The sequence below is a fragment of the Thermobia domestica genome, chromosome 4 (assembly GCF_964235325.1).
Source record: "Thermobia domestica chromosome 4, izTheDome1.hap1.1, whole genome shotgun sequence".
NCBI lineage: Eukaryota > Metazoa > Arthropoda > Insecta > Zygentoma > Lepismatidae > Thermobia > Thermobia domestica.
Genome location: NC_137457.1, coordinates 240,924,740 through 240,948,391, shown reverse-complemented (window position 1 = coordinate 240,948,391; position 23,652 = coordinate 240,924,740). Strand labels below are relative to the sequence as shown.

The following is a 23,652-nucleotide window of genomic DNA, read 5'->3' as shown; positions in this document are numbered from 1 at the left end:
GGAAATGGTTAATTTGAACCACTTCCCTTTATAATAGAGGCAGCGACATACGCTGGAATTTATTTCGGGAGGGGTCTAAAGCGTTTCGGGGGGATTCAAATACAATTTGAGGCTAAATTATATGAACATTTCTAAAATTGCCTCTAAAAGTAGACTACATTTACAAAAAAGTTGGGATTTCGGGGGGGAAGGAGTGTCCGGACCCCACAGGATCCACCCTCTGCGTACGGCCCTGAATAGAGAGTTAAAGGAGGAGATAGAATCTGACACTCTGAGATGATTGCGAAAAAGCAACTCGACATCTCGTACCGTTCTTCCTCTACTCAAATCAGTATTGAAACCATAAGTAGCAGTAATTTAAACCATTTCTGATTTCGGTAGAAACTTTTGTGAATGGGTGCTTAACACAAACTCAGCTTACGTATGATACCTGTGACTAAAATGATTTGCAGGGTTGCATAACCGCAGTCGAACAACAAAATCATCTGGGGAAAAGAGACAAACCCATAATTATAATTGTATTATCTTTATTTTTAGTTTATTTGTTTTTAAGGTGTGAACGTGTGTGCTGTTTCTAGTTACTTATTTACGTTCAGGTTCTTTCTAAAAATATCTTCTAATTTGCTGCTATCGTTACGGGGATAGGAATGCCGCTATTACTAGAGCTTTATGTAATATGCTCTACATCGTAATTATTATTACATGTTCTTCAATTAATAAAGAAATAATATTAAAAACGTTATATATAGCATATTAGCATTTATACTCGTATATACAGGGTGATCAATTTAATTTCGTAATCTTGTAACCTGTAAGCTAATTGAAGCAATATTGTATCATACACCAAGCAAATATCAAGCTGTGAAATCGTTTAGCAATACCACCAGATTGGCAGTATTGCGAATCCAATGTTTTCATATGACACTGCGTCAGATCATTACACATCTCAAATCTACATTTTAAACGAATATCTACAATGTTGTGTTTATTATTCAGTGTTGTAAACTATAGATGGCACAGAATTAGAAACACTAAGTTGTGGAGTATGGTCATGCCATGGAATGTTGCAAATGAGTACGAACATAGTTACAAAGGATTGAAAATTTGACTTTTCAAAAAGCCTTTATTTTTTAAAAAAGTGACGTAATACGAATTTTAATCAAGAGCTCATGTGGTTCGGATTCCACGTTAATTAGTAGGTCTACGTTTCAAATAGCCTCGCTGCTGAACGGGGCGTTAATCTGAAAATCAACTCAACTCAACTCAAAAACTGAGATACGAAAATATCTTAGGGCTCATCGAATGGAATGATCTGCTTTTGCCACAGGGGACATCCGAAAATTTTAAATATCAAGATAGCTATTTTTTTCTTTTTTAACAAATAAATAGAACATGGTAAAAACAAAGAACTTGGATTTTGTATATATATATATATATATATATATATATATATATATATATATATATATATATATATATATATATATATATATATATATATAAACTACGGCTGGATATGAATGAATTAGTCAAAAAAGGGAGGTAGAAAAATATCAGAAGGTATATCGAATGAAGCGTTTTACTTAATGCACGGGCAGGGGGCTAACCGAGAATTGTAAATAGTAAGATATGTAATTCGATATATCATTGGAAAATAAAAAAAATGTAGGAAAAAAGTACTTCCTGTGAAATGGTTACCCTTTCATTGTGATTCTTGCAAAGTCTGATAAAACTTACACTAAAATAGTGGCCATTTCGTAACCATGTCCAACATGGAAAACCTTTTCCGAGAGAAGTTCTTTGTTTTTCCATAGTCTTTTGAATCACGTATCAAGTTACATGCCTTACTATGTAAAGATTTCAGATTTTTACTATGTAAAGATTTCAAATATTTCCCAATATAGAGAACCTTGTGGAGTAACAGATATTCGATGCACCTATTGCGATTTTTCTATCTCTGTTTTTGCTTCATTCTTTTATCTCGAGCCGTTAAGCGACTCCATAAACATTGGACGTTTTATCTGACTGTGCAAGAACTCTTAGTTAAAGAGTGAACATTTCGTAATCGGTGTGCCACATGAATTTTTTTCCCTTGAGACGTTGTTTATTTATTTATTTATTTTATCTTTTCAATCACACAGCCACATAAAAAAAAAAAAAAACATCTGTACAGCGGATCTCAGGTTATGGATTCGAGTATTTTTTTTTTTTAGAACGCCAAGTCCAAATTTCAAAACGCTAGGACGATTGACCATGTCAATTTTGTTTTTTGGGCGAAAAACGTGTGTTCTTCCTACCCAAAATCGCTCAAAATGTTCACCCTTAAAAAATTTGACAGTCAATGGTCCTGGGATTTAGAAAGTTGATTGTTTTTAACAAAATACATCGTAATACATATCCTGGGGTCCGCTGGACAGACTTTTTACGAAACGAGACGAGGAGAGCTATTCGATAATCCATACGAGACTTTTAGTAAATTTACGAGACAAGCTTATTTCTCGTCTCGTCTCACCTCGTCACGTGGTAATATTATCTGAAACACCCGGTATGTATATATTTTAATAAATAGTTTAATACTTGTTATATACTATTGAAGAATGGTAGTGTTTTTTTTATCGGAGTTTCTTACCTCTCAAAGCAAAACATGAAATTGTGCTACTGTCTTGAATAAAACATTTGTACCTTCTATATTCATTCAATTTCGTGTATATACTATTGTTTCAATAAGCTACACCCGACCTAGAAGGTTTAATACTGTATCATAAACTTCGGCACTGAATTTATGCTGTATACATAAGTTTATAGTAATATTAACAGCTGATAAAGAATACTGTTTATGTATATCTATCTACGCGGGAATGTTAAGTCGTTCTATGTTATCTCAGATCACACACACACACTCTCTGTTTGTACTTATTTTTTCATCAAGGGTCACGTAATTTCTTTTAAGTAGTTGTAGCAGAGTCAGAACATTATGTAAATATAAAGAATTAAACAAGCATACATAATTCTTTCCCTTGGCAACAGTTTCTTATCTCTTTATTGTAGGCAATGTTTTCTGTAATGAGAACCATAATAACTGGGAGAGCATCCAAGTTAGATTTCTTTCCTTATGATTTTGTTTTTTAAGTCACTTCCAGTGATGGCCAAATAGCAGCCCGCGAGTACATAGAAAAAACTTATTATTTATTTATTTTATTTATTTTTGGGTTGGTAGAATAGGATGATCTTTAGAATAGTGCACAGTTATATAGACAGTTGCAGATATGAATACAAATTTGGGGTGAGGAAATGAGATATAGAGGGTGTAGTTGTTGCTCTCTCAACTGTCACGATTGTTTATGATTCTCCAGACACATACATTTTTTCAGAGTTGCCAGGTATATAGTGAGTGCCGTGTTTGTGTGGAAACTTAGATATAAGACTGGCCACTCTGTAAAATAGTCGCAAGTGGGTAAAGGAACTCAGCTCGAAAGGTCAGTAAGATCGAATTCCGTAACCTTACATTCTTCTCTACAACGTACTTTACATTACATAAGTACGAACGACCGAACAAACGGAGGCACAAAAACACTTTTTTTTTTCCACCTAGTGAGGGCAATTAAACTTGTAAATCCATTAAAATCTCGAAATAGACTTATCCTTCTTTCTTTCCCACTTCATGATCAGCACACTTTCTTCTCTCGTATTTTGTTGCTCGAAAGTAAGAATATGCTTATATAAAATTATAATTAACATTGGTTTAAATAGGAATTTGAAGAAAATTATAATTTTTACGAACGAGAACCTATAGTTCGCATTCAGTCTTTGTTTTCTTTCTTTCTTTCTTTTTAAATGCTGATATCAATCCAGAATTACTGGAATTGGGATAATTAGATTGGACTTATTTCAACTAATTATTACTTCTCAAGCCCTTAACTCGCTGTATTGTTCTTAATTACCATTTCTAATTGTTTACGTTTAACTTTAAGAAAAAAGGTTTGCCCTCCAATTAGCCTAGTACTTACACAAATATTAATGTTGCACTAATAATAAACGACAAAAGGATATTCATGTTCATTGTTCAGAATTATCATATCCATTTTCGTATAATTGAATTAGAACAATGCAGTTTTTAAGTTGCAAATAAAAAGTAGACAGTGCAAGTAGCGACCATTATTTGTGTGGCTTCTTACTTCGGAATTCTTGTGAATTCGAACTGACGTGTCCAATGGAGAAATATGAAATCATGAAATGTCGCATTTTTTTTTTTCTGTGACTATACGTTTTATAAAGTAAGTATGACAATTAACAACAAGAAGGGGAAGTTGTAAGTATTTTCCTTTTGAAAACGAACAGACAGTTGAAGTGAAAGATATGAGAGGCAAACAGTGTACCCTACAGAAAGATTACCAACATTTTAAAACACTATTGATAACATCAAATTTATTGGTTTTTGATTTTTGTTTACGTTCTACAAATGGATGAGACTTAAAAAGTGTGATCTGAACCACCGACGCTCTTTCACCAGCAGCGGGTGCCTAGCCCCCCAAAATTACCATTCTCTACTGAAATTTACCTTTCTTACCTCCCAAATTTACAGTTATCTCTTAAATTTACTTTTCTTTCCAAATTTTCCATTCTTCTATTCCAAATTTACCTTTCTTCCCTCCCAAATTTACTTCTCTTCTTCCAAATTTATAATTTTCTCCCAAATTTAATTTTCTTCCCCAATTTACCATTCTTCCCTCGCAAATTTACCATTCTTCTCTCCCACATGTACCACTCTTTTCCAAATTTACTGTTCTTCACTCCAAAATTTACCATTATCCCCGAATTTTCCATTCTTTCGTTCCAAATTTATCTTTCTTCTCTTCTAAACTTACCTTTCTTCCCTCCCGAATTTACCTTTCTTCCCTTCCAAATTTACCATCTTCTATCCCAAATTTACCATTCTACCATTCTTCTCTCCTAAATTTACCATTCTTCTCTCCCAAATTTATCTTTCTTCTATCCTAAATTTACCTTTCTTCCCTCTCAAATTTATAGTTTCCAAATTTGATTTTCTTCCCGAATTTTCCATTCTTCCGTTCCAAATCTACGTTTCTTTCTTCTCAAATATACAGATATGCCCGAAATGTATCTTCCTTTCCAAATTTTGCATTCTTTCGTTCCAAATTTACCTTTCTTACCTCCCAAACTTACCTTTCTTTTCTCCCGAACTTACCTTTCCTCCCTTCCAAATTTACCATTCTTCTCTTCCAAATTCACCATTCTTCTTTCCTAAATTTACCAATCTGCTCATCTAAATTTACTTTTTCTTCTCCCCCAAATTTACCTTTCTTCTCTTTCAAATTTACCATTCTTCTAATCCAAATTTACCATTCCTTTTTCCCCACCCAAATGTACCACGCTTCTCTCCCAAATTAGCATTCTTCTCTCACAAATTTATCTTTGTTCCCTTCCAAATTTACAGTTATTCCCAAATTTACCTTTCTTCCCGAATTTTCCACTCTTCCCTTCCATATTTATCTTTCTTTCCCGCCAAATTACTCTTTCTTCCCCAATTTACAATTTCTTCCTTCCAGATTTACAATTTCCCACAAATTAGCATTCCCCCTCCCAAATTTATCATTCTTTCCCTCAAATTTACCAGTATTTTCACAAATTTACCATTTTCCTCCAAAATTTACCAAGCTTCAGTTTGACTATAACAGTTTTAATGAAAACTTATCCTTCTTTCAAATAATCTCATGGAAGCAACCTGAGTCCTAAACCCCGATTGTAGGCACCCCTGTTCAGCGGGAATTGAACCTAAACCCTTATGCACCAAAGACTTCGCACTAAGGAGAGGGCAAAAGAAAAGATTTACTAAAAGTTTTGTATAATTTCTCGCAATCAGTGTAAAACATAGATACTCCGTTCAAATAAACAAACAAACAAGATGTGTTGGAAATGAGATATTCAATGACGTAACTAAGGGGACAAACGAGGCTTGTGCCCCGGACACCGGATTGGGATTCGCAAAACTGACCAAATATTAATTTTTACTATAAGGCAAGGAAGGGAGTTTTTACGAAACTAAAGATAATAAAAAATTACCTCAGAAACTTAACAGAAGAACAAAGACTCACCAACATTAGCATCATATTCATGGAGTATAAGTTAGCTTCAAAGCTATTTTTGAGGACATTGTAAAAACTTTTGTAGCCAAAAGAACCTTGAAAGTTTAATTTTAGTTCCAGTTTTTTGTATTTTCATTTAACTTACATGGATTTAAGAATTTGCAAAATGTCCGAGTATAATACTTGAGACAACAGCTTCACTGTTTGTCATAATTAAGTATTCTATTCTAAAGCAACAGACTGTTGATTCGTTCTATACATATGCACATCTAGATATAATTCCAAAAACATTGTGATTTGCAGTTATTATGATAAGACTATAAGAATAAGTAAAACACGTTACTATTTGGCAATCAAATACTGATTAGTTTGGTGTTTTATCTTGTTCTAAAAATTAAATTATGTACTGCAATTTTGAAATCAAGCTTTACCACTTGAAAAATGAATAGGGGAATTACTATGCAATGAAACTATCAAGGTATAGTCAGAGAGTGTTTTGGTTTGGTTGGTCCGAGGGGTGTCGCTAAGGCGAGTTCTTGCTCCAAGGGACAACTAGCGTAGTTGCGTCGCTGGAGATATTAGAGGAAAATTCTGTGGGTGTGATACAGTAGCGTCGTTTCAGATTTTGCAAGATGGAGGAGAGAGTGGGGGGAAAGATTATTCACTGTCATAAAAGTTTCACGTTTTTATTAACTATTTTAGTATTCGATTTATTAGAAAGCATGTGTTTCTCAAACTTTGAGGGCAAGTTGCCTCCTCTACACTTCCCAAATGACACCTCTAGTATGATGGATAGAAAAATAAAATGACATACAAATTACCGAGTGGTTTCAAAATGAATGTTACAAAAAAAAAAAAAAAAAAAAAAAAAAAAAACCTAAGCTAATGTAATGAATTAATTGTGAAACTATTGATGTAACATGAAAAGTAAACTCTTAGTTTCTTTTTCTTTTCTTTCATCGACACACACATTTACAGATAGACCTTATTCAATAATACATTCCATACATATTATACAGTGCTGTGCCCTGGGGGGACGACCAGGGCGACAGCCCCGGGCGCCGAAATAAGGGGTGAAAAATACGGGAGGAAAAACGAAAAGGAAAGAAGAAAAAAGAGGGGAAATTACTTAAAATATTTTAGATTAACAGCAGTATTTCTCAATTTCATATTTAATTTAACCAGGATCAGATATATACTTGTGCATATATATAAAATGGAAGGAAAAAGTATTAAAAAGTGCTCAAAATGAAGGGAAAGCAGGGTTAATTTTTGAAAATTTTCTTACGGTTCGCTCCAACCATTGTAACGTTTCGCGACAGGTCTGTAGACCTCTTTCATATGTCCGGGGAGCCGCGTTGTATACTGTCGCTCCGGGCGCTGATTTTCCACGGCACGGCACTGAAATTATATAAGCATATAATCGTCCTAAATAACTAAGATGAAGTAAATACAACGTATGATAAGATATAAATGGCATAGACAATTAATTATAGGTAGGGACGAAACTTTTTTTGCAACAATTTTGATATTTTGTAGCATTATCATATTTTTCGCATTTTTGTCTCATTTATTTTTTTAAATGTAGCACATTAAAAAAAAAAATATGGAACTTGTAAATGGTATATTTTTGGTAGTAAGTTGTATATCTAATACAAAACTGAGGATATACCTTGATTAGGTGCACATTCTAACTAATGTATTCACTGAAATATAGAAATTAATGCAAAAATTTAAACACTTCCTCTAACGTCATCCTTAGTTAAAGGATAACGCTGCAAGACATTATCAATTCTTTTAAGTTTGTTCTTCTCTCAGTAACAATCTTAATATACTTAGAAAACAATCCCTCGGCATCAACACTCCAGGCTGGCAACCATATTGAACGTAACGAAATGAGAGTAAAGAACCTGCGAATTAACTTTTAAACTGTTTAACAATGATACAATGTCAACTTCCTTAGCCTCACTGTTGGAACATCAATAACTTTACTTTTAAATTCACGGTAAGCAACCAACAGATCATGAACACTTTCACCATAAAACACAGTCAACGATTTAAACAACAATTCAGTTTTGTTGACGTCTATATCTTTATAAGGTGAAACAGTTTCTGGATCAAATAACTTGCAGTGCTTTTTCATAAATGCAATTTTTTTAAAGTTAAATAATATTGGGAATGAGTTTTTTTAAGTTATTATTAAGAATAATTAACGGGAATTCCCTTTTTCGTTTTTTATTGGCATTTATCTCCTAATTTCGCAAAAATTCGCGATAACATAAACGTGACTTTGACTCTGAAACGATAAGTTTGAGGTTTGCTGAAACATGTACGCATTTTTTAACGTTTCGCACATATCGTATTAGGAAAAAGTTTCGGCTCTAGGAATCTAATTAGACCTAGTTTGTTGGACCGAAAAATATATTTTGAACCCGGACACTCTTGGCAGCCCTCGGAGAATCCGACAACCCATGGAATCCGAAATCAGTATTTGAATATCGGAGCAGGACGACCATATCAACACATGGAACAAGTATTCAAAGTAAACATTTAAATGTAATCTTTTCACGTTCCTCAAAAACAAAGGAAACAAGAAACATATTCTGACATTACGGTAATTCTAATAATTACATGGAGATTCCTACAGATAATAATCTATTGAAAATATTTTTGTTTACACTCTCTTCAAGAAGCAAATGCCAACAATGCAACTGTCTTGTTATCTGTTGTAGTTACGACAGAAGTTTCGTTGCTGGGATTCCCTTCACACTTGACGTCAGAAAATATCTTAACATGTCATCATGTTTACGCTTCATCTTCAAGTAATAATGTTATCAAAAATGAGTGTTTTTTTTTTTTTTTTTTAAGTTATGTATTCATTTTAAGGCATTACATTTACCAAACAAACTGCCTGTCTGTCCAACCGGGAGACGAGAAAAATCTTAAGAAAACCTTGATGGATCACCATAAATTTTATCCGGGATACTGACGGTCGAAAGTTAGGAACCGAGTCTCGTTCACGAGTGATCCATCGAATTGATTCGATGGTACCCCATGCATTCCCGTAGAGGGTTATTATAGAAGAAGACTCCCCGTTAGTTGTATGCAATCCTTTAGTACCTAAACGTTATATTTGTTGCCATATGCGCAGCGGCCCAAATCTGTCTAGGGGCGGATCCAGGATATGATCAAGGGAGGGGCTAAACCATATTTTGCCGTTTTATCCAGTGTAAAGCAGGATTGAAGTCCATTTTATTCAGTGTATACCTGAGCGTCAAGGGGGGTATAGCCCCTATAGCCTCCCTTGGATCCGCCACTGTATATATATATATTAGGGTGTCCCTTATTTTCGGTAATTTCGTGTTGCGATACGCACTCCCTCCAAATGTATTCTATGTGATCGTAAACACGCATCAGTGAAATAGCAGCTATCTACGAGAACGTTAACCCGTGCCGACTTGACGACAAAGTCATGGAAAATGACATTTCCACATTATAATATAGACCTAATTTAGAATTTCCAATCGTGATAACAAAGAAACTAAAACAGTCAGAGAAAAGAAGTTTTGCACGAAGCAACTAGAGAATGGACGACATCTGCTCGTCTGTTGGTAAACATCACCGGATGAACAGTGTTGCCAACCCAAGAGAAAGTTATGTTTTTGTAAATTGAATGACTTATATTGGATATCATCATTGGAAACAACAATAAAAATAAAGACAAAAGAGATGGTAAATGGAGATCAGTGTTGCGAACTTTTCGAGAAATAACATGAAACATCTTTTAAATGCAAACACCGTTGGCGCACACAGGGAGTGGGGTACTAAAGTTTTGTACATCTTAAACCAGATATTGACAAGAACCGTTTACGCTGACTCTAAGTCTGCAAGGATCCACTGAACAGTGTTGTCATCAATATAAGAGAAAAATTGAGTTTGGAAAAGGTACAATAACTCGGAAAAGGTCACTAATGCTGTATAGTTTGAAGCATGTAATAGAATGGAGTAGAGCTGTACATAGTTTGTTTCCAATTAAGATTTTTTTGTAGTTTATTACTAGTTTTCCCGATTTCTACATCATATTTATGCAGTTATTGATAGTTACTTAAGCAAGCGATAGCGCAAATAGCGACATCTATTAGCATCAGACAGGCAAATGATAGCGCACATCTACTAGCATCAGACAGGCAAAAATAGCACAGATAGCAACATTTATTAGCATTAGACAGGAAATGATAGCGCAGATAGCGATATCTATTAGCATCAAACTCAGGCAAATTATAGCACAAGTACCAACATCTATTATTAACAGATAGGCAAGTCATAGCAAGTAGCGATATTTATTAGTGTCAGATGCATCCACGGGGAATCCACCGGGGTCCGAACCGCTCTCCCATAAGCTTGGTAACTCGACACATATTTGTACAATTTCTTAACAAAACTATACTAAGCAGAGAAATGATTGACGTATCCTAGAGATCTTGATCTTATACTTCATTTGTACTCTTTCTTTCTTTCTAAAAACAATCCAGTTCTATAATTTTTCCTGACAAGTAAACCTTACGTTTGGGTGAATCAAGTTGCTGACTGAGACACATATGAGAAAGTAGTACTAAATGTGGTCAGTATTTCAGTGAAGTTGTAGGTGCGAAGCTCCAGGGGTTTAGGAGATACAGCTACCAGAACATCACATGGAAGTACAGAATAGTCTTCATACAGTTGGAGATAAAAGCTCTGTAAGACCTCTTGTAACGACAAAAGGGGAATAACAAATATATGGGTACATATTAGGACTAGGGGGAAGTCATATAGTAATGGTATACCTGACGGCGGCCATCTTGAAATCCGCCATTTTGAATTAAGGTTAAGTTTTTAAAATAGGAATAGGGTCATGTGATACATGATTTAAGGCGCAAATTTAATCAGAAGAACAATGGTGACGTTAATTTTGATTTACGCGCAATTGGTAAAAAGTTACAGGGAAATTAAATATTGTTGCAGCATATGTATTAGTCCTTTACCCCACCTTGTAAATTTTGTGTTAATGATAATAATTAAATAAAAAGCAGGTGGATAAATATTAGGTCTATGGTAAGAGTTGTCTTGATGGCGGTCCTGTTCAAATCCGCCATTTTGAATCAGACAAAAGTTTTAAATAGCGAGCGAGAAATAGATGTGAACAGGATACAAGAAAAACAACGAAATGGCGTGCAAATACAGCATCAAAAAACTAACACTGTAACGCCACCATTGTATTTCTGATTAACTTCTAGCCCGAAGTCATCTATTGCATTATCTATTCCCATTTAATTTTGTGCTGGTTAATGATAAAGCAAAAATGGTTATAACGTTGGATTTATGGTAAAATTTGCTACTAATAAGGTGTCACTGTTATACGTTTTGTTTAAAACTTTTGTGTGATTCAAAATGGCGGATTTGAACATGGCCACCATCAAGACAACTCTTACCATAGACCTAATATTTATCCACCTGCTTTTTATTTAATTATTATCATTAACAAAATTTACAAGGTGGGGTAAAGAACTAATACATATGCTGCAACAATATTTAATTTCCCTGTAACTTTTTACCAATTGCGCATAAATCAAAATTAACGTCACCATTCTTCTTGTGATTAAATTTGCGCCTTAAATCATGTATTACATGACCCTATTCCTATTTTAAAAACTTAACCTTAATTCAAAATGGCGGATTTCAAGATGGCCGCCGTCAGGTATACCCTTACTATATGACTTCCCCCTAGTCCTAATATGTACCCATATATTTGTTATTCCCCTTTTGTCGTTACAAGAGGTCTTACAGAGCTTTTACCTCCAACTGTATGAAGACTATTCTGTACTTCCATGTGATGTTCTGGTAGCTGTATCTCCTAAACCCCTGGAGCTTCGCACCTACAACTTCACTGAAATACTGACCACATTTAGTACTACTTTCTCATATGTGTCTCAGTCAGCAACTCGATTCACCCAAACGTAAGGTTTACTTGTGAGAATATGCGTGGCAGTACAATTAACAATTACCTATCGTCTTTTCAGATGAAAAAAAAAAAAAAAAAACACCGGCTCAATACCACACAGACATAAGGCCTTATGCAGAGTCGTTCTGACGCGTTATTAGCGCCAAACTAAAGAGTTCGACTAACATAGGTTTGTTTCCTGCAGTAGTCAGGCCTTAAGTATTACGCTAATCATACGTCAAAACGACTCTACATAAGGCCCATAGTGTCTTGTAGTATTGGACCCCTTCTAACAAAAATTTCTGGCTGCACGCCTGATCAGCGCCACTCTTAATTATTATGATTAGCGTGACTTACAGACTTAGACGTTTGCTATTTATTATTAAAACCATTATTAAATCAAATAAACCATTATTACCTGCATTTGACTTTCTCTTACAAATTCTTGTAAGTGCTAACTCTACCTACAGGAACATGAATCATTTGGTATCTAATTGGAGACAAAATTGCAAATTATAAAAGAGGCAAATACTTTCTCACATGTCAGTAACTGCGCCCGGATCTGAACCAAATGTAGTGGTTAAATATATTTAACTCTTAGCCAAATGAATAAAAATGATATTAGGTGGCCGAGCTCGGCCTGACGCATACTCAACTCTGTTCTACTCGCCTTGGGGGCCGCGGTGGCTTAGTGGTAAAGTGCTCATCTCTGTGTGGGGTCCTTGGTTCGATACCAGATCGCGCTAAGTGGACCTTATGGTGGAGAAACACTTGTGCATGGGTTTTCTCGGGTCCTCCCATTTCATCCAACTTTATTCATTCCACTTTGCATTCATTTCTCATTATCACTGTCTCCTTTATCCTAGTCGGCATAACCATGGAACGTAAAATTAGCTTTCATTTTATATCATTTCGACTTGCCTTGCATGGGTACTTTATTTCTCGGTAGCTAACGACCGGATCTGAATGAAATTCTATGGGCAAGTAACCCATCGTCTAAGGAATAGAGATCGCTATATTACCTTTGCTAGACCAGAGACAGCTAATAGTTGTACTCCAAGTGTATGTGGTACTATACCGTATGGGCAAGTAGCCCATGGTCTAAGGAACTAAAGATCTCTATACTCGGTTGCTATGCTCCAGCATCACAGTTATGCTGTTGTTAATGTTTTTCGTTATGTTCTTTAATTGCATATTTATTCTGTTTAAATTTATTTCTTTTTTGTCCACTTGTTTCTCAAAGGGGATCGTCAATTTTGATTTATTGTCAAATTAATCGTCAGTTTACCTATATAAATTTTGATGTTGAGAAACACTAATGATATAACCAACAAATTATCTATCTGCATCGAAAAAACATAATACTAATGGGAAATACTACAGGAACGTGGTCGTTGGTCTGTATCGTATTGAAGCAAAAACAGAAGAAAATCGATTTGCAGATATAATACTTCTGACTTAAGAAGATGAAAAGAATGTTGTAATTTTAAATAGAGAATAACTTGATGTTTGTATGTTATTAGTTGTACTTATTATCGAGAAAACAGTAATTAGTGGCCATTCAAAGGTAATATCAACTTTAATTTATATGTTATTTGAAATTATTTTCTTGTGTGTTATGAAGATGTATAAAATGTCGAGCTAAACGAGTTTGTGGGAAGTTTTGCTTTCCTTTTTCCTACGCTGTTGCATAGCCATGCCACTAATTACATCTAAAATGAATAACTATTAAATTGAAATCTTTCTCAATAATCAAAATTACAGTACTTATCTATAAATGAATTCTAAAAAAATAACGCTTTATTCGTATTCTGACTAGCTATTTAATGTTGAAACAAATTCATGTTATTCTGTACATCATGGTAAAGCACGAGTCAGCGAAGATAGTAAGACTAACTGTAAATACTTTAATTGGTTATTGTAGCAGAAGAGCCTTTACAATTCCATTGTATTAAATGAAATCATGTCGTACGTAATCCTTTCTCGAGCCTTCACTTCAAACCTCTTCCTTAACAGTAATAATAGCTTCTGTCCGTAACTGCAGGAAAAGAGTATGGGTGATTACTAAATAAAAGTAGAAACTGTATTGATAATTATACAGATAATATGTTATGTATACCGGTACATATTTAGAATTAATGCGTATGAATAACTGTTCAAATAATTAATTTATTATTATTATTGAAATTATTTTATTTTAATTACGCACTCACCTGTTACGAAGATGTCAGAACTAATTTTATGCAGAGGAATATGTTATGTTTGGCTTCTCGACACAATGTGTGATTTACGTAGTTATTTACAGATGTTCTGGTTCTTCACGACAACTATGATAACTAGCAAACTAACAGCTTCATCTTTACATGCCATTTGCCCACAGTAGTCTTTTCAACATTGAATCTTACTTCATTACCAAAGAATACGAATAGGCTACTAACTGTTCTAAAATTAAGCTAAATTATAAAATGTATATATAAACCAAATAATGATAAATTGCATTCTGCACTGTCAAAATGAATTTAACCTAATTACGACTGTGGAAAGCTTTATTACAAAATTTCTGAACTTAACCTAACTTTGATGCATAATGCCGAAATTCAAACTGAACCATGAATGCTTTCGATATATGGATTCGTAAAGCGACGCTCAACTGTAATGGCACTTTTCTGAAAATGTTTATCTCCTATGATGTTTCAATATTTAATGATACATTGCTATTGTTATTAATTAGGTAATATCCATTGTACTTCAGCGTTAGCTTTCAAGATGAAGTTCCATAAAGAGATTATCCATTATAATTACTTTTTATGTATTTATTTTCTGAAATAATTTAAGAGTGTCATAATTGCTTTTTTGCATTTGGAGTTTAAATAACACTAGTTAACAAATTTAAACTTTTTGTTTGTTACATGAGAAAAATCACCTGATCTTAAAGGAACTTTTTGCGCTGAATTCGAATATGCACTCGGTTTCTCTCCATCACGTACAGTTTTCCCGTAACAGAGGGATTTTCGGGAAAATCCCTCCAAAATTTCCCTTTTTCAGATATTTTATTCCCCTAGCTCCTGTCCCCTTACATATAGTAACATAGAAATTATACCTAAGTATACCTCGATCTATATTTAATAAACCCTAAAAGTTTCGTAAAAATCGCTTTGTTCTTTCTAGAGAAATAAATATATTTGTATGTATACTGTGTGCACTGTTTATTGCACCTGATAGTAATGCTTTCAGATCTCCTGAGTTGGGGTAAAAACGATTTGCTTTATTACTACAAACACAGACATAAAAATGAATATTTACAATAGTCAACAACACACTTGTATTGCTCTCTGTAAATTAGAAACGTGTATAAAAATAGAATGTACTTCCAACGTATATTTTTTTAAACGTACAGTATATGTATAACTTAATACATATATATACAATTCTCCAAGTTTTTTCGTTTTGTTCATGAAATGGTTATCAATATTTGTTATCAAATGTAACAGAATGCAAAAGAAAGAAAGAAAGCTGATGACAAACATTATGAAGTGAAGGAATGGGAACCTAGAGTGAATTACGTACCTGGAGAATGCAACATCAAATACGCTCCTTTGGTAGATCCAAATAAGATATTACTACCGCCACTTCATATCAAGTTAGGACTTATGAAAAACTTTGTCAAAGCCATGGACACATCTGGTGATGGTTTCAAGTATTTGCGAGATAAGTTCCCTAACCTGAGTGATGCTAAGATTTCAGCAGGAGTGTTTATTGGTCCCCAAATTAGGAAATTAATGCTTGATGATAGCTTTGACTAGGGATGGCCAGACGGATCCGGATCTCGGATATCCGGATCCTACTAGATCCGGATCCCGGATCCGGATCCGAAATTTCGGATCTTGGATCCGGATCCGAAGTTTCGGATCTTGGATCCGGATCCGAAGTTTCGGATCTTGGATCCGGATCCGGAATTTCGGATCTTGGATCCGGATCCGGAATTTCGGATCTTGGATCCGGATCCGGAATTTCGGATCTTGGATCCGGATCCGGAATTTCGGATCTTGGATCCGGATCCGGAATTTCGGATCTTGGACCCGGATTCGAAGTTTTGTATCTTGGATCCGGATCTGAAGTTTTGAATATTGGATCCGGATCCGGATATCCGGTTCCTGGATCCACACCCGAAATTTCGAAGTTCAGATTCGTACTCCTGTTTTGAATATTTTAGGCCTTAGATTGAGACCCAGAACTAAAATATCCATATGTATAAAATTTACTAGGTGAATTTTATCTAACTCAGTGGGAAGACAATTCAATTTAAATGACAAAAGATTACATCAAAATCTCATTTTCACATTTTTCGGGGTTAGACCATTGTTCCGCACACCCCATCATTTAGTCTTTAGTATATCTTTAAACGTACTACAAGTATGCCACTTTCATCTGAAGTCAGTAGTTGTATAGATCTGCCTTTTTTATATATTAATCGAGTTAGGATTAAAATTCGATTGTTTGTGAGACCTATGATAATATTTTCAGAATGAGTTATAACGTTGAAAAACTGCATAGTAATGCTGCATATTTTCTTTGTGCCACATTGGAATTTAATGTAGTATATCTTATACAATTGGCTCTTATGATTAATTCAATGATCTGAACTCCTGCAGCATTACGCTAAAATCATGGATGTCTTTGAATTTTCATCATCATTTCTATTTTTTTTTTTATTACGAGCAAAATAAATATTATAAGCGGTATTTTACATAATACATATAGACGCAGATCAGTCAGTTGATTGCTTAAAGTTTATAGCAAAGCTATTACATTTCTAAAACACTGGCGGCCTTAGGACAAAATCCATGGCTTTCCCATAAAATCTTAAATATCTCTATATAAAAAGGGCAAAGTCCTGAGTGACTGAGTGAGTGAGTGACAGATCACCGTACAGACCAAATCGCTTAAGCTACAAACTTGAAATTTGGACAGTTTATAGGGTTTGTGACGTAGGATACCACTAAGGAAGGACTTTGGGAAATTCGACGAGGAAGGGGGAAATGGGGTGGAAAATATTGATGATTCTTGACGTTAGATTCTTCAAATTTGGTATTTGGGTTTCTCATTGAAAATAATTTGATACTTGTTTAAGTGCTTTTTGATATTTAAATTAGAAGGGGCAGGGAAGATATAGAAAGTAAAAGAACGGGTGGTAATTGCAATTTTGCAATTAGTATAATAATATGCCCATATCTCGGAAACTTAAAGGGTTAGAAACATGGAATTTGGTATTTGGACTTCTCACTTAAAATAATTAGATACGTATTTCAACGTTTTTTTTTATGTGTGGCCCAGAAGGGAAGAAAAAGGGCGAGAAAAAAATTAAGTGGGGATTACAATTATTGTATTAATGTTATATCCTTTAAGGTTAGAGACTTGAAATTTGGTATTTGCACTTCTCATTGAAAATAATTTGAAATGTGTTTCAGTGTTTTTTGACGTTTTAGTAAAAAGGAAAAGAAAAGAGATGGAAAGGAAAGAGGGTGGGGATTGTAATTATTATAATAACATGTCGATATCTGGGAACCTCTGAAGGTTAGGAATAGAATTTGGTATTTGGACTTTACATTTGAAATAATTAGGTATGTACTTAAGCGTTTTTTTGATGTATGTCTTAGAGGGGAAATAAAGGGGGGGGGGGAGAAAAGACTTTTATATCTCGGAATCCTGGAATGTTAGAGAAATGAAACTTGTTATTTGAACAAAAATTCGTTATCTTATGAAATGAAATGCTTGTGTTTTACATCCCACGTTTATGCCGGTTAGGCTAAAGGAGACGGTGATTATGAGAAATAAATGAAATGAAGAAAGTAGGAGGAAACGGGAAAACCCCGAGAAAACTCACGAGCACGGTGTTTGTCCACCACAAAGTCCACACGGTGCAAGCTGGGATCGAAACAGGTACCCCAAGCACCGGAGGTGAACGCTCTACCACTGAGCCACCGCGGCCCCTTAAAAATTCGTTACGTTTGCAGGCGTATGATGTGCGAGGCCGTACACCGAGCAAATGTGTGGGCAGGGGGGAAAGCCCCCATGTACTCGCACTGAAATTCGGTATGTCTCGGGATACCGGAATGTTATTACATACAATTTGATATTTGAACTGAGATTCGGTATGGTTGTAGGTTTACGAGGTACGAGGTCATAGGCCGATCAAATGAGATATCAGAGGGTCTAAGGGCAAATCCCCAGACATTTCTTTTTAAATTGATTATGATTAGAGGCTTTTGTGGTGCGAGGCCCTAGTAACGGGGGTCTAGTGGCGAAGCCCCCAACTAGCCGAGGTCTATTAAGTATATAAATGTATTTGCGTAATGACTGGAAATTGCATGTATGCCTGTGGACAAAATTGCATAAGTAGCCACGAGAAATGACAATCCTTTAGGATAAAAATTTTAAAAAGCTACCAAAATGTACTCTTGAATGAGTTGTATAAAATTATGTTTGCGCAGGGGCGAATCCAGAACGGACTCTTGGAGGGGGCGGATGGATTCTTAGGAGGCGGTTGGGGATGCTAGCAGTGAAAAATTACTTAGATGATCTGAAATTGCCACAAATTACTACTAAAGTACACTGTTAATGGTGGCGCTGGGTAGGGGCGAACGACTTTTCGCCCTCCCCCTGCATCCGCCTATGTGTTTACATGAATGATATAGCTCCTTATACAACCTATGCAGAGTTAATAGTAGTGGATTACTAATTACAAAGATACGTGTTACTGCTCGAGGCTCCATATGGTATTTTGTATACACATACAGTACATTAATACATTGATTTTGATACATTAATTGCCATTTAGAACTTCATCTCTACTACAATTCTTAATTCTAATTGGAGTGGTACGGTGACAGAGAAACGTATTTTTAAAGAAAGAAAAAAAAAAAGCTCATCAAGAGCAAGAAAAGGAAGTTGCTCCTTAATTTGATTTGATCTATATTTTATGGGCTGTTCTATTAGCAATGGCCTAGCCCATCACGACTAGGAAATGGCCTCATTCAGTGACAACAATAACTCAGAAAGAATTAGAAAAGTAAGCAGCCAGAGTCTAATGAAGAAGCTTGGGCTTGAGACTAAGGTTTCATCCCAGCATTTGACTAGTGTTACAGAAAACAAAGGACAAATTTCCATCGGGACGACAGCTTTAAAAAAGATTTACTACCTTTTCGGTCAAGTTTCCACTAGAATCTAATCTGACAATGAGATTGCTCTCACCTAACTCGACAGTTTTACTCAATTCAAATTTGGAGTAATTGTGACATATTAAGGCACGAAAACCAAATATCAACAGAATGAAGAGAACGCAAGGCTGTCACACGATCAGATACCAAAAGTGTCTTAAAATCTTATTTTAAGCATAGGAATGAAAATCACTTTGTCAATAATTTCGAAAATTTTGCTGATTCGGAACACCCGAATTTTCTGACATGGAGTTTCGAATCCGGATCAAAGATCCGTTTTTTCGGATCCGGATCCAAGATCCGAAATTTCGGATCCGGATCCAAGATCCGGATTTTCGGATCCGGATCCAAGATCCGAAATTTCGGATCCGGATCCAAGATCCGGTTTTTCGGATCTGGATCTAAGATCCGAAATTTCGGATCCGGATCCAAGATCCGGATTTTCGGATCCGGATCCAAATCCGAAATCTCGGATCCGGATCCAGTGTCCGGATATCCGGATACCGGATATCCGGACCCAAGTGGATCCGGATATCCGGATCAAAAAGTATCCGGATCTGGCCATCCCTAGCTTTGACAGCAAGTTAAACAGTGCTGAGCTAGCTGCTTGGACAGCATTTAAGTGTGTTGTGCGCAACTTTCTGGTCAATAACAAAGCTGAGAGTTACACAGAAATCGTACAGGACATGATACAGAAATACAAAGAGTTGGGTTGTAGGATGTCTTTTAAAAATCCACTTTTTGCACTCCCACCTCAGCTTCTTTCCTGCTAACCTAGGTGCTCTCAGCGACGAACAGGAGGAAAGATTTCACCAAGATATAATGGCAATGGAGAAAAGGTACCAGGGACGATGGGATCCTTCAATGATGGGGGACTATTGTTGGGGTCTTGTTAGAAAATGCAACATTTCTTACAAAAGAAGGAAGTAGTGTACGTTTTTGTAACCCAATGGAAGTTTCATATATTGTGATAGTTTTGATTGTCTTTTCATGACCTTTTGGTACATTTGTATTATTGTTTATTGTAAATTGTCACACTTGTAAATTATATTGTATTATATTTTATATATGTGTTTTGTGGTAATAAAGCAAAACGTTTTACCTCAACTTAAGAGATCTGAAAGCATTACTACAGTATAAGGTGCAATAAACAGTACACACAGTATACATACAAACATATTTATTTCTCTAGAAAGAATAAAGCGATTATTACAAAACTTGGAGGGTTTGTTAAATATGAATCAAAGTATACTTAGGTATAATTTCTATGTTAGTATATGCAAGGGGACAAGATCTTGGGGTGTAAAATAAACGAAAAGGGAAATTTTTGAGGGATTTTCCCGAAAATCCCTCTGTTAGGGAAAATAGTACGTGATGGAAAAAAACCGAGTACATATTCGAATTCAGCGCAAAAAAATCCTTTAAGAACAGGTATTTTCTTTTATGTAACAAAACCTTTGTTAACTAGTGTAATTCATCCAATCGCTCATCCACGTATTTGAAGATTTTGGAACTTTATCGGTACCGCACCTACTTGCCACCGAACCGGAATCAGCGTTATTTTCCACGGTTTTCTAGACGTGGTGGCGACCACGGCTAATGATACAAGGCTTCAACAATTTTCCGTTGCGATTCTGCCGTCAAAGATCTGAAGGAAATCTGTTGCACGTGATTTCTTGGAGAAGACGGGAGTGCTACACGGTGAGTAGGCTTGGCTAGGGACAGGCTCGGCTCGACAACAGAGGATGTGTTTCACAGCTCTTTACGCCTGGAGGTTCTGAGTTCAGTTCATCTTGCACTGTTAATATTATTAAAATATAAAGAAATCATCATGAATTTAGTATGTCTTTTCGTTACAAATCTTATATTTGTAAGCACTGGCGTCTCTGGCATATAAAATTTGGGTTGGGCGGACATCAAAGAAAGTCCTGTTGATTATCTTCGATTCCATTTGTTATCTTTCTGCTTATTTTCACGGACTTCCTGAGGTATATTAAAAACTGTTATAATCGTTTCACAGCCTGAATATTATATTTCAAATAAATATATTAATTATTATTTATATATTATTTTGTCGTTAGTAAATAAATTGAATTAGAATAAAATATTGAATATTTTGTTCTTCAAAATATTTGGGGGGACGCCTCGTCCCCCCAGCAGAGACGCCCATGTTTGTAAGGGCTAGTTTTATAGAAAACTGAGAATCATTTATGTTATATAACAAGGAATGCAACGAAATAGTAGTCAGTTTCATCATCCAAAGACACACTTTCTGTTGTTATCCCCTGCGGCATTGTGTGTGCAGACGACAAGAATACAGCTGTCTGTATCTAGGCAAGATGTGCGCATGCGTAATTGTTTAGTTTTTGTACAAATGATTGGTCAATTGCCATCAGCTGTTGTTATGGCATCGGCGAGGAGGTTGTATGTATCTCATGTTTTAAAATGTATTTGTAAAAAATATGGAACAAAATCAGTAAGTATTATTTATTGATGGAGAACAACGTAAAATATATCTTAAGTGAATCAGTAATTTACTATTGTGATCTGTGAATGTTAATATAGGTTTGTGATGTGAATGTTAGATTGTGACAACAAATAGTGGCATCTGTCAATGCATGAAGATAGTATCTGATCTGCAAGCAAATTGTTGAAACAAACGTTCATTGTTGCTAATATGACAAATGATGAATAAGTAGCTAAATCAGAAAACAAGTTTTAAGGTGGCTTGAAATTAGGTAACATTAAAAAAAAAAAAAAAAAAAAAAAAGTCACGATAAACGGTTACCCAAATTAGGTGAAGGATAGTGTAGTATTAAATTATATATAATTCATAATTATACTACATTAATGCTGCAGTAACCGCTTTAAATGTTGACTAGCTTAATAATGCCTGTTAGGCATTGCTTACTAGTTTTCCTGCAAGTACAGAATAGGTCGGTTTATATATCGACTAAGTATGGTGCTTATTAAAATATAGGCCTAAATGGTTAAAGGACATGAGAACGGTTAAAGAAAAAGGGTTAAACCTCCGCGATTACATTATGGTAAACCAACAAAATTCAATCTAAACCTAAAAACAAAAGTAATAATTTTGATTTTTGAAGGGATCTTTAGGGAAAACGTAATCTTCCGGCATATTGGTGGTCGGTTTCGGAACTCATATCTAGCAATGGCAATAGTTGATTAACTACTGAAGATGTGGATTGTGACTATTATAATTTAGTGTAAATTAAATTAAATATTGCACTATGCATTCTTTGCTGTGTAATTTAGTGGGAAGGTTCTAGATTGCTGGTCCAAACCTATAGGTGAAGGTGATTTACTAGCCAGATTGGCTTTTTTTTTTTTTAACGCTCAATACTCAATTCACATAATAATTTAGAGCGAGCGATAGCCAGTGAAGGCTGGTTAGTGGCCAGGTTGATTACTTCCTTTGTTATGACTCAATGGGAATGCGGACCAGTATTCTAGAACCCAGGTCCCCCATCCCACTTAGCTGTAATAAAGATAGAAAAGAACGTGTCCTGCGGGGCTCTAACCAGCCTTCACTCGCTAACGCTCGCTCGGCATTACTATGTGAATTAAATATTAAACTTTGGTACAGAAGGAAACCGACCCAGTTACTAACCTACATCGGGAGACCTGTGTTCTAGAACCTTCCCCGCTGGAACCATTATCAAGTGCTGGTTGTATTACAAGCATTAATGTTATTGATTTTTTTTTTTTTTTTTTTTTTAAATACGAGAGCGAAAGTGTGGTTATATTCAATGTATAGGTGATATATTTGAAAAAAATTCTCTTATTTCTGTGTGGTAGCTAATGAAATGAGTAACAATGAGTACGGCAAATGTATCAGATGGCCTGTGGTGATTTGGGAGGGCGCACAAATGTAATCATAAATAAGATTCGTACTTGTGACACACCAACACATAACAATGGTTCCAGCAAGAACAGAAATATTGTGAGGGATGATGACCTAATCATGAATGAAAGAGATACAAGGTAAGATTTTGCGTATCTAAGCGAACCTGTTCGAATGTGTGGTAATGTCCACTGCATATCAGTAGTCAGTGAAAATGCGATTTCCTAATTTGGAATTATTTACTATTATTAGGGAGATTGCTAGTTCTCTCTATTAAACGTTTAACATCGGGACATTTAAAACATTTCGTACGGAAACTCTCTTGCGAAATGTTTAATGAACTGAACAATTTCTTAGTTTTAAACGTCTGTATATTGATTACCGTTATGCATAAAACTTCAGTAAGACACTCGAATCTTAGTGAATACGCTTGTTTGCCTCATTTTGCTTTACTTTGTGGTTACCGCTTTTGTCGGTAGTAAATCGTGT

The 23,652-nt window shown here is 35.3% G+C and overlaps 1 protein-coding gene across 5 annotated transcripts in view; it reads left to right on the top strand.

Annotated features, from left to right (window-relative positions):
• Hmgcl (hydroxymethylglutaryl-CoA lyase) overlaps nt 1-23,652 on the top strand; it is a 145,486-nt gene that overhangs the window by 51,895 nt on the left and 69,939 nt on the right. The window contains exon 1 of one of the 5 annotated variants that reach the window (XM_081755624.1): nt 13,630-13,648. The exons of 1 other annotated variant lie outside the window; for it this stretch is intronic. Coding sequence is in view for 1 of the 4 variants with exons in the window: in XM_081755621.1 (XP_081611747.1) it covers nt 21,646-21,774 (129 nt within the window). In the remaining 3 variants the exon portion in view is untranslated. Of the gene's footprint in view, nt 1-13,629; nt 13,649-21,620; nt 21,775-21,913; nt 22,037-23,652 lie in introns of those variants that run through there. 3 more of the 5 variants (XM_081755623.1, XM_081755621.1, XM_081755625.1) reach the window with 3 other exon arrangements.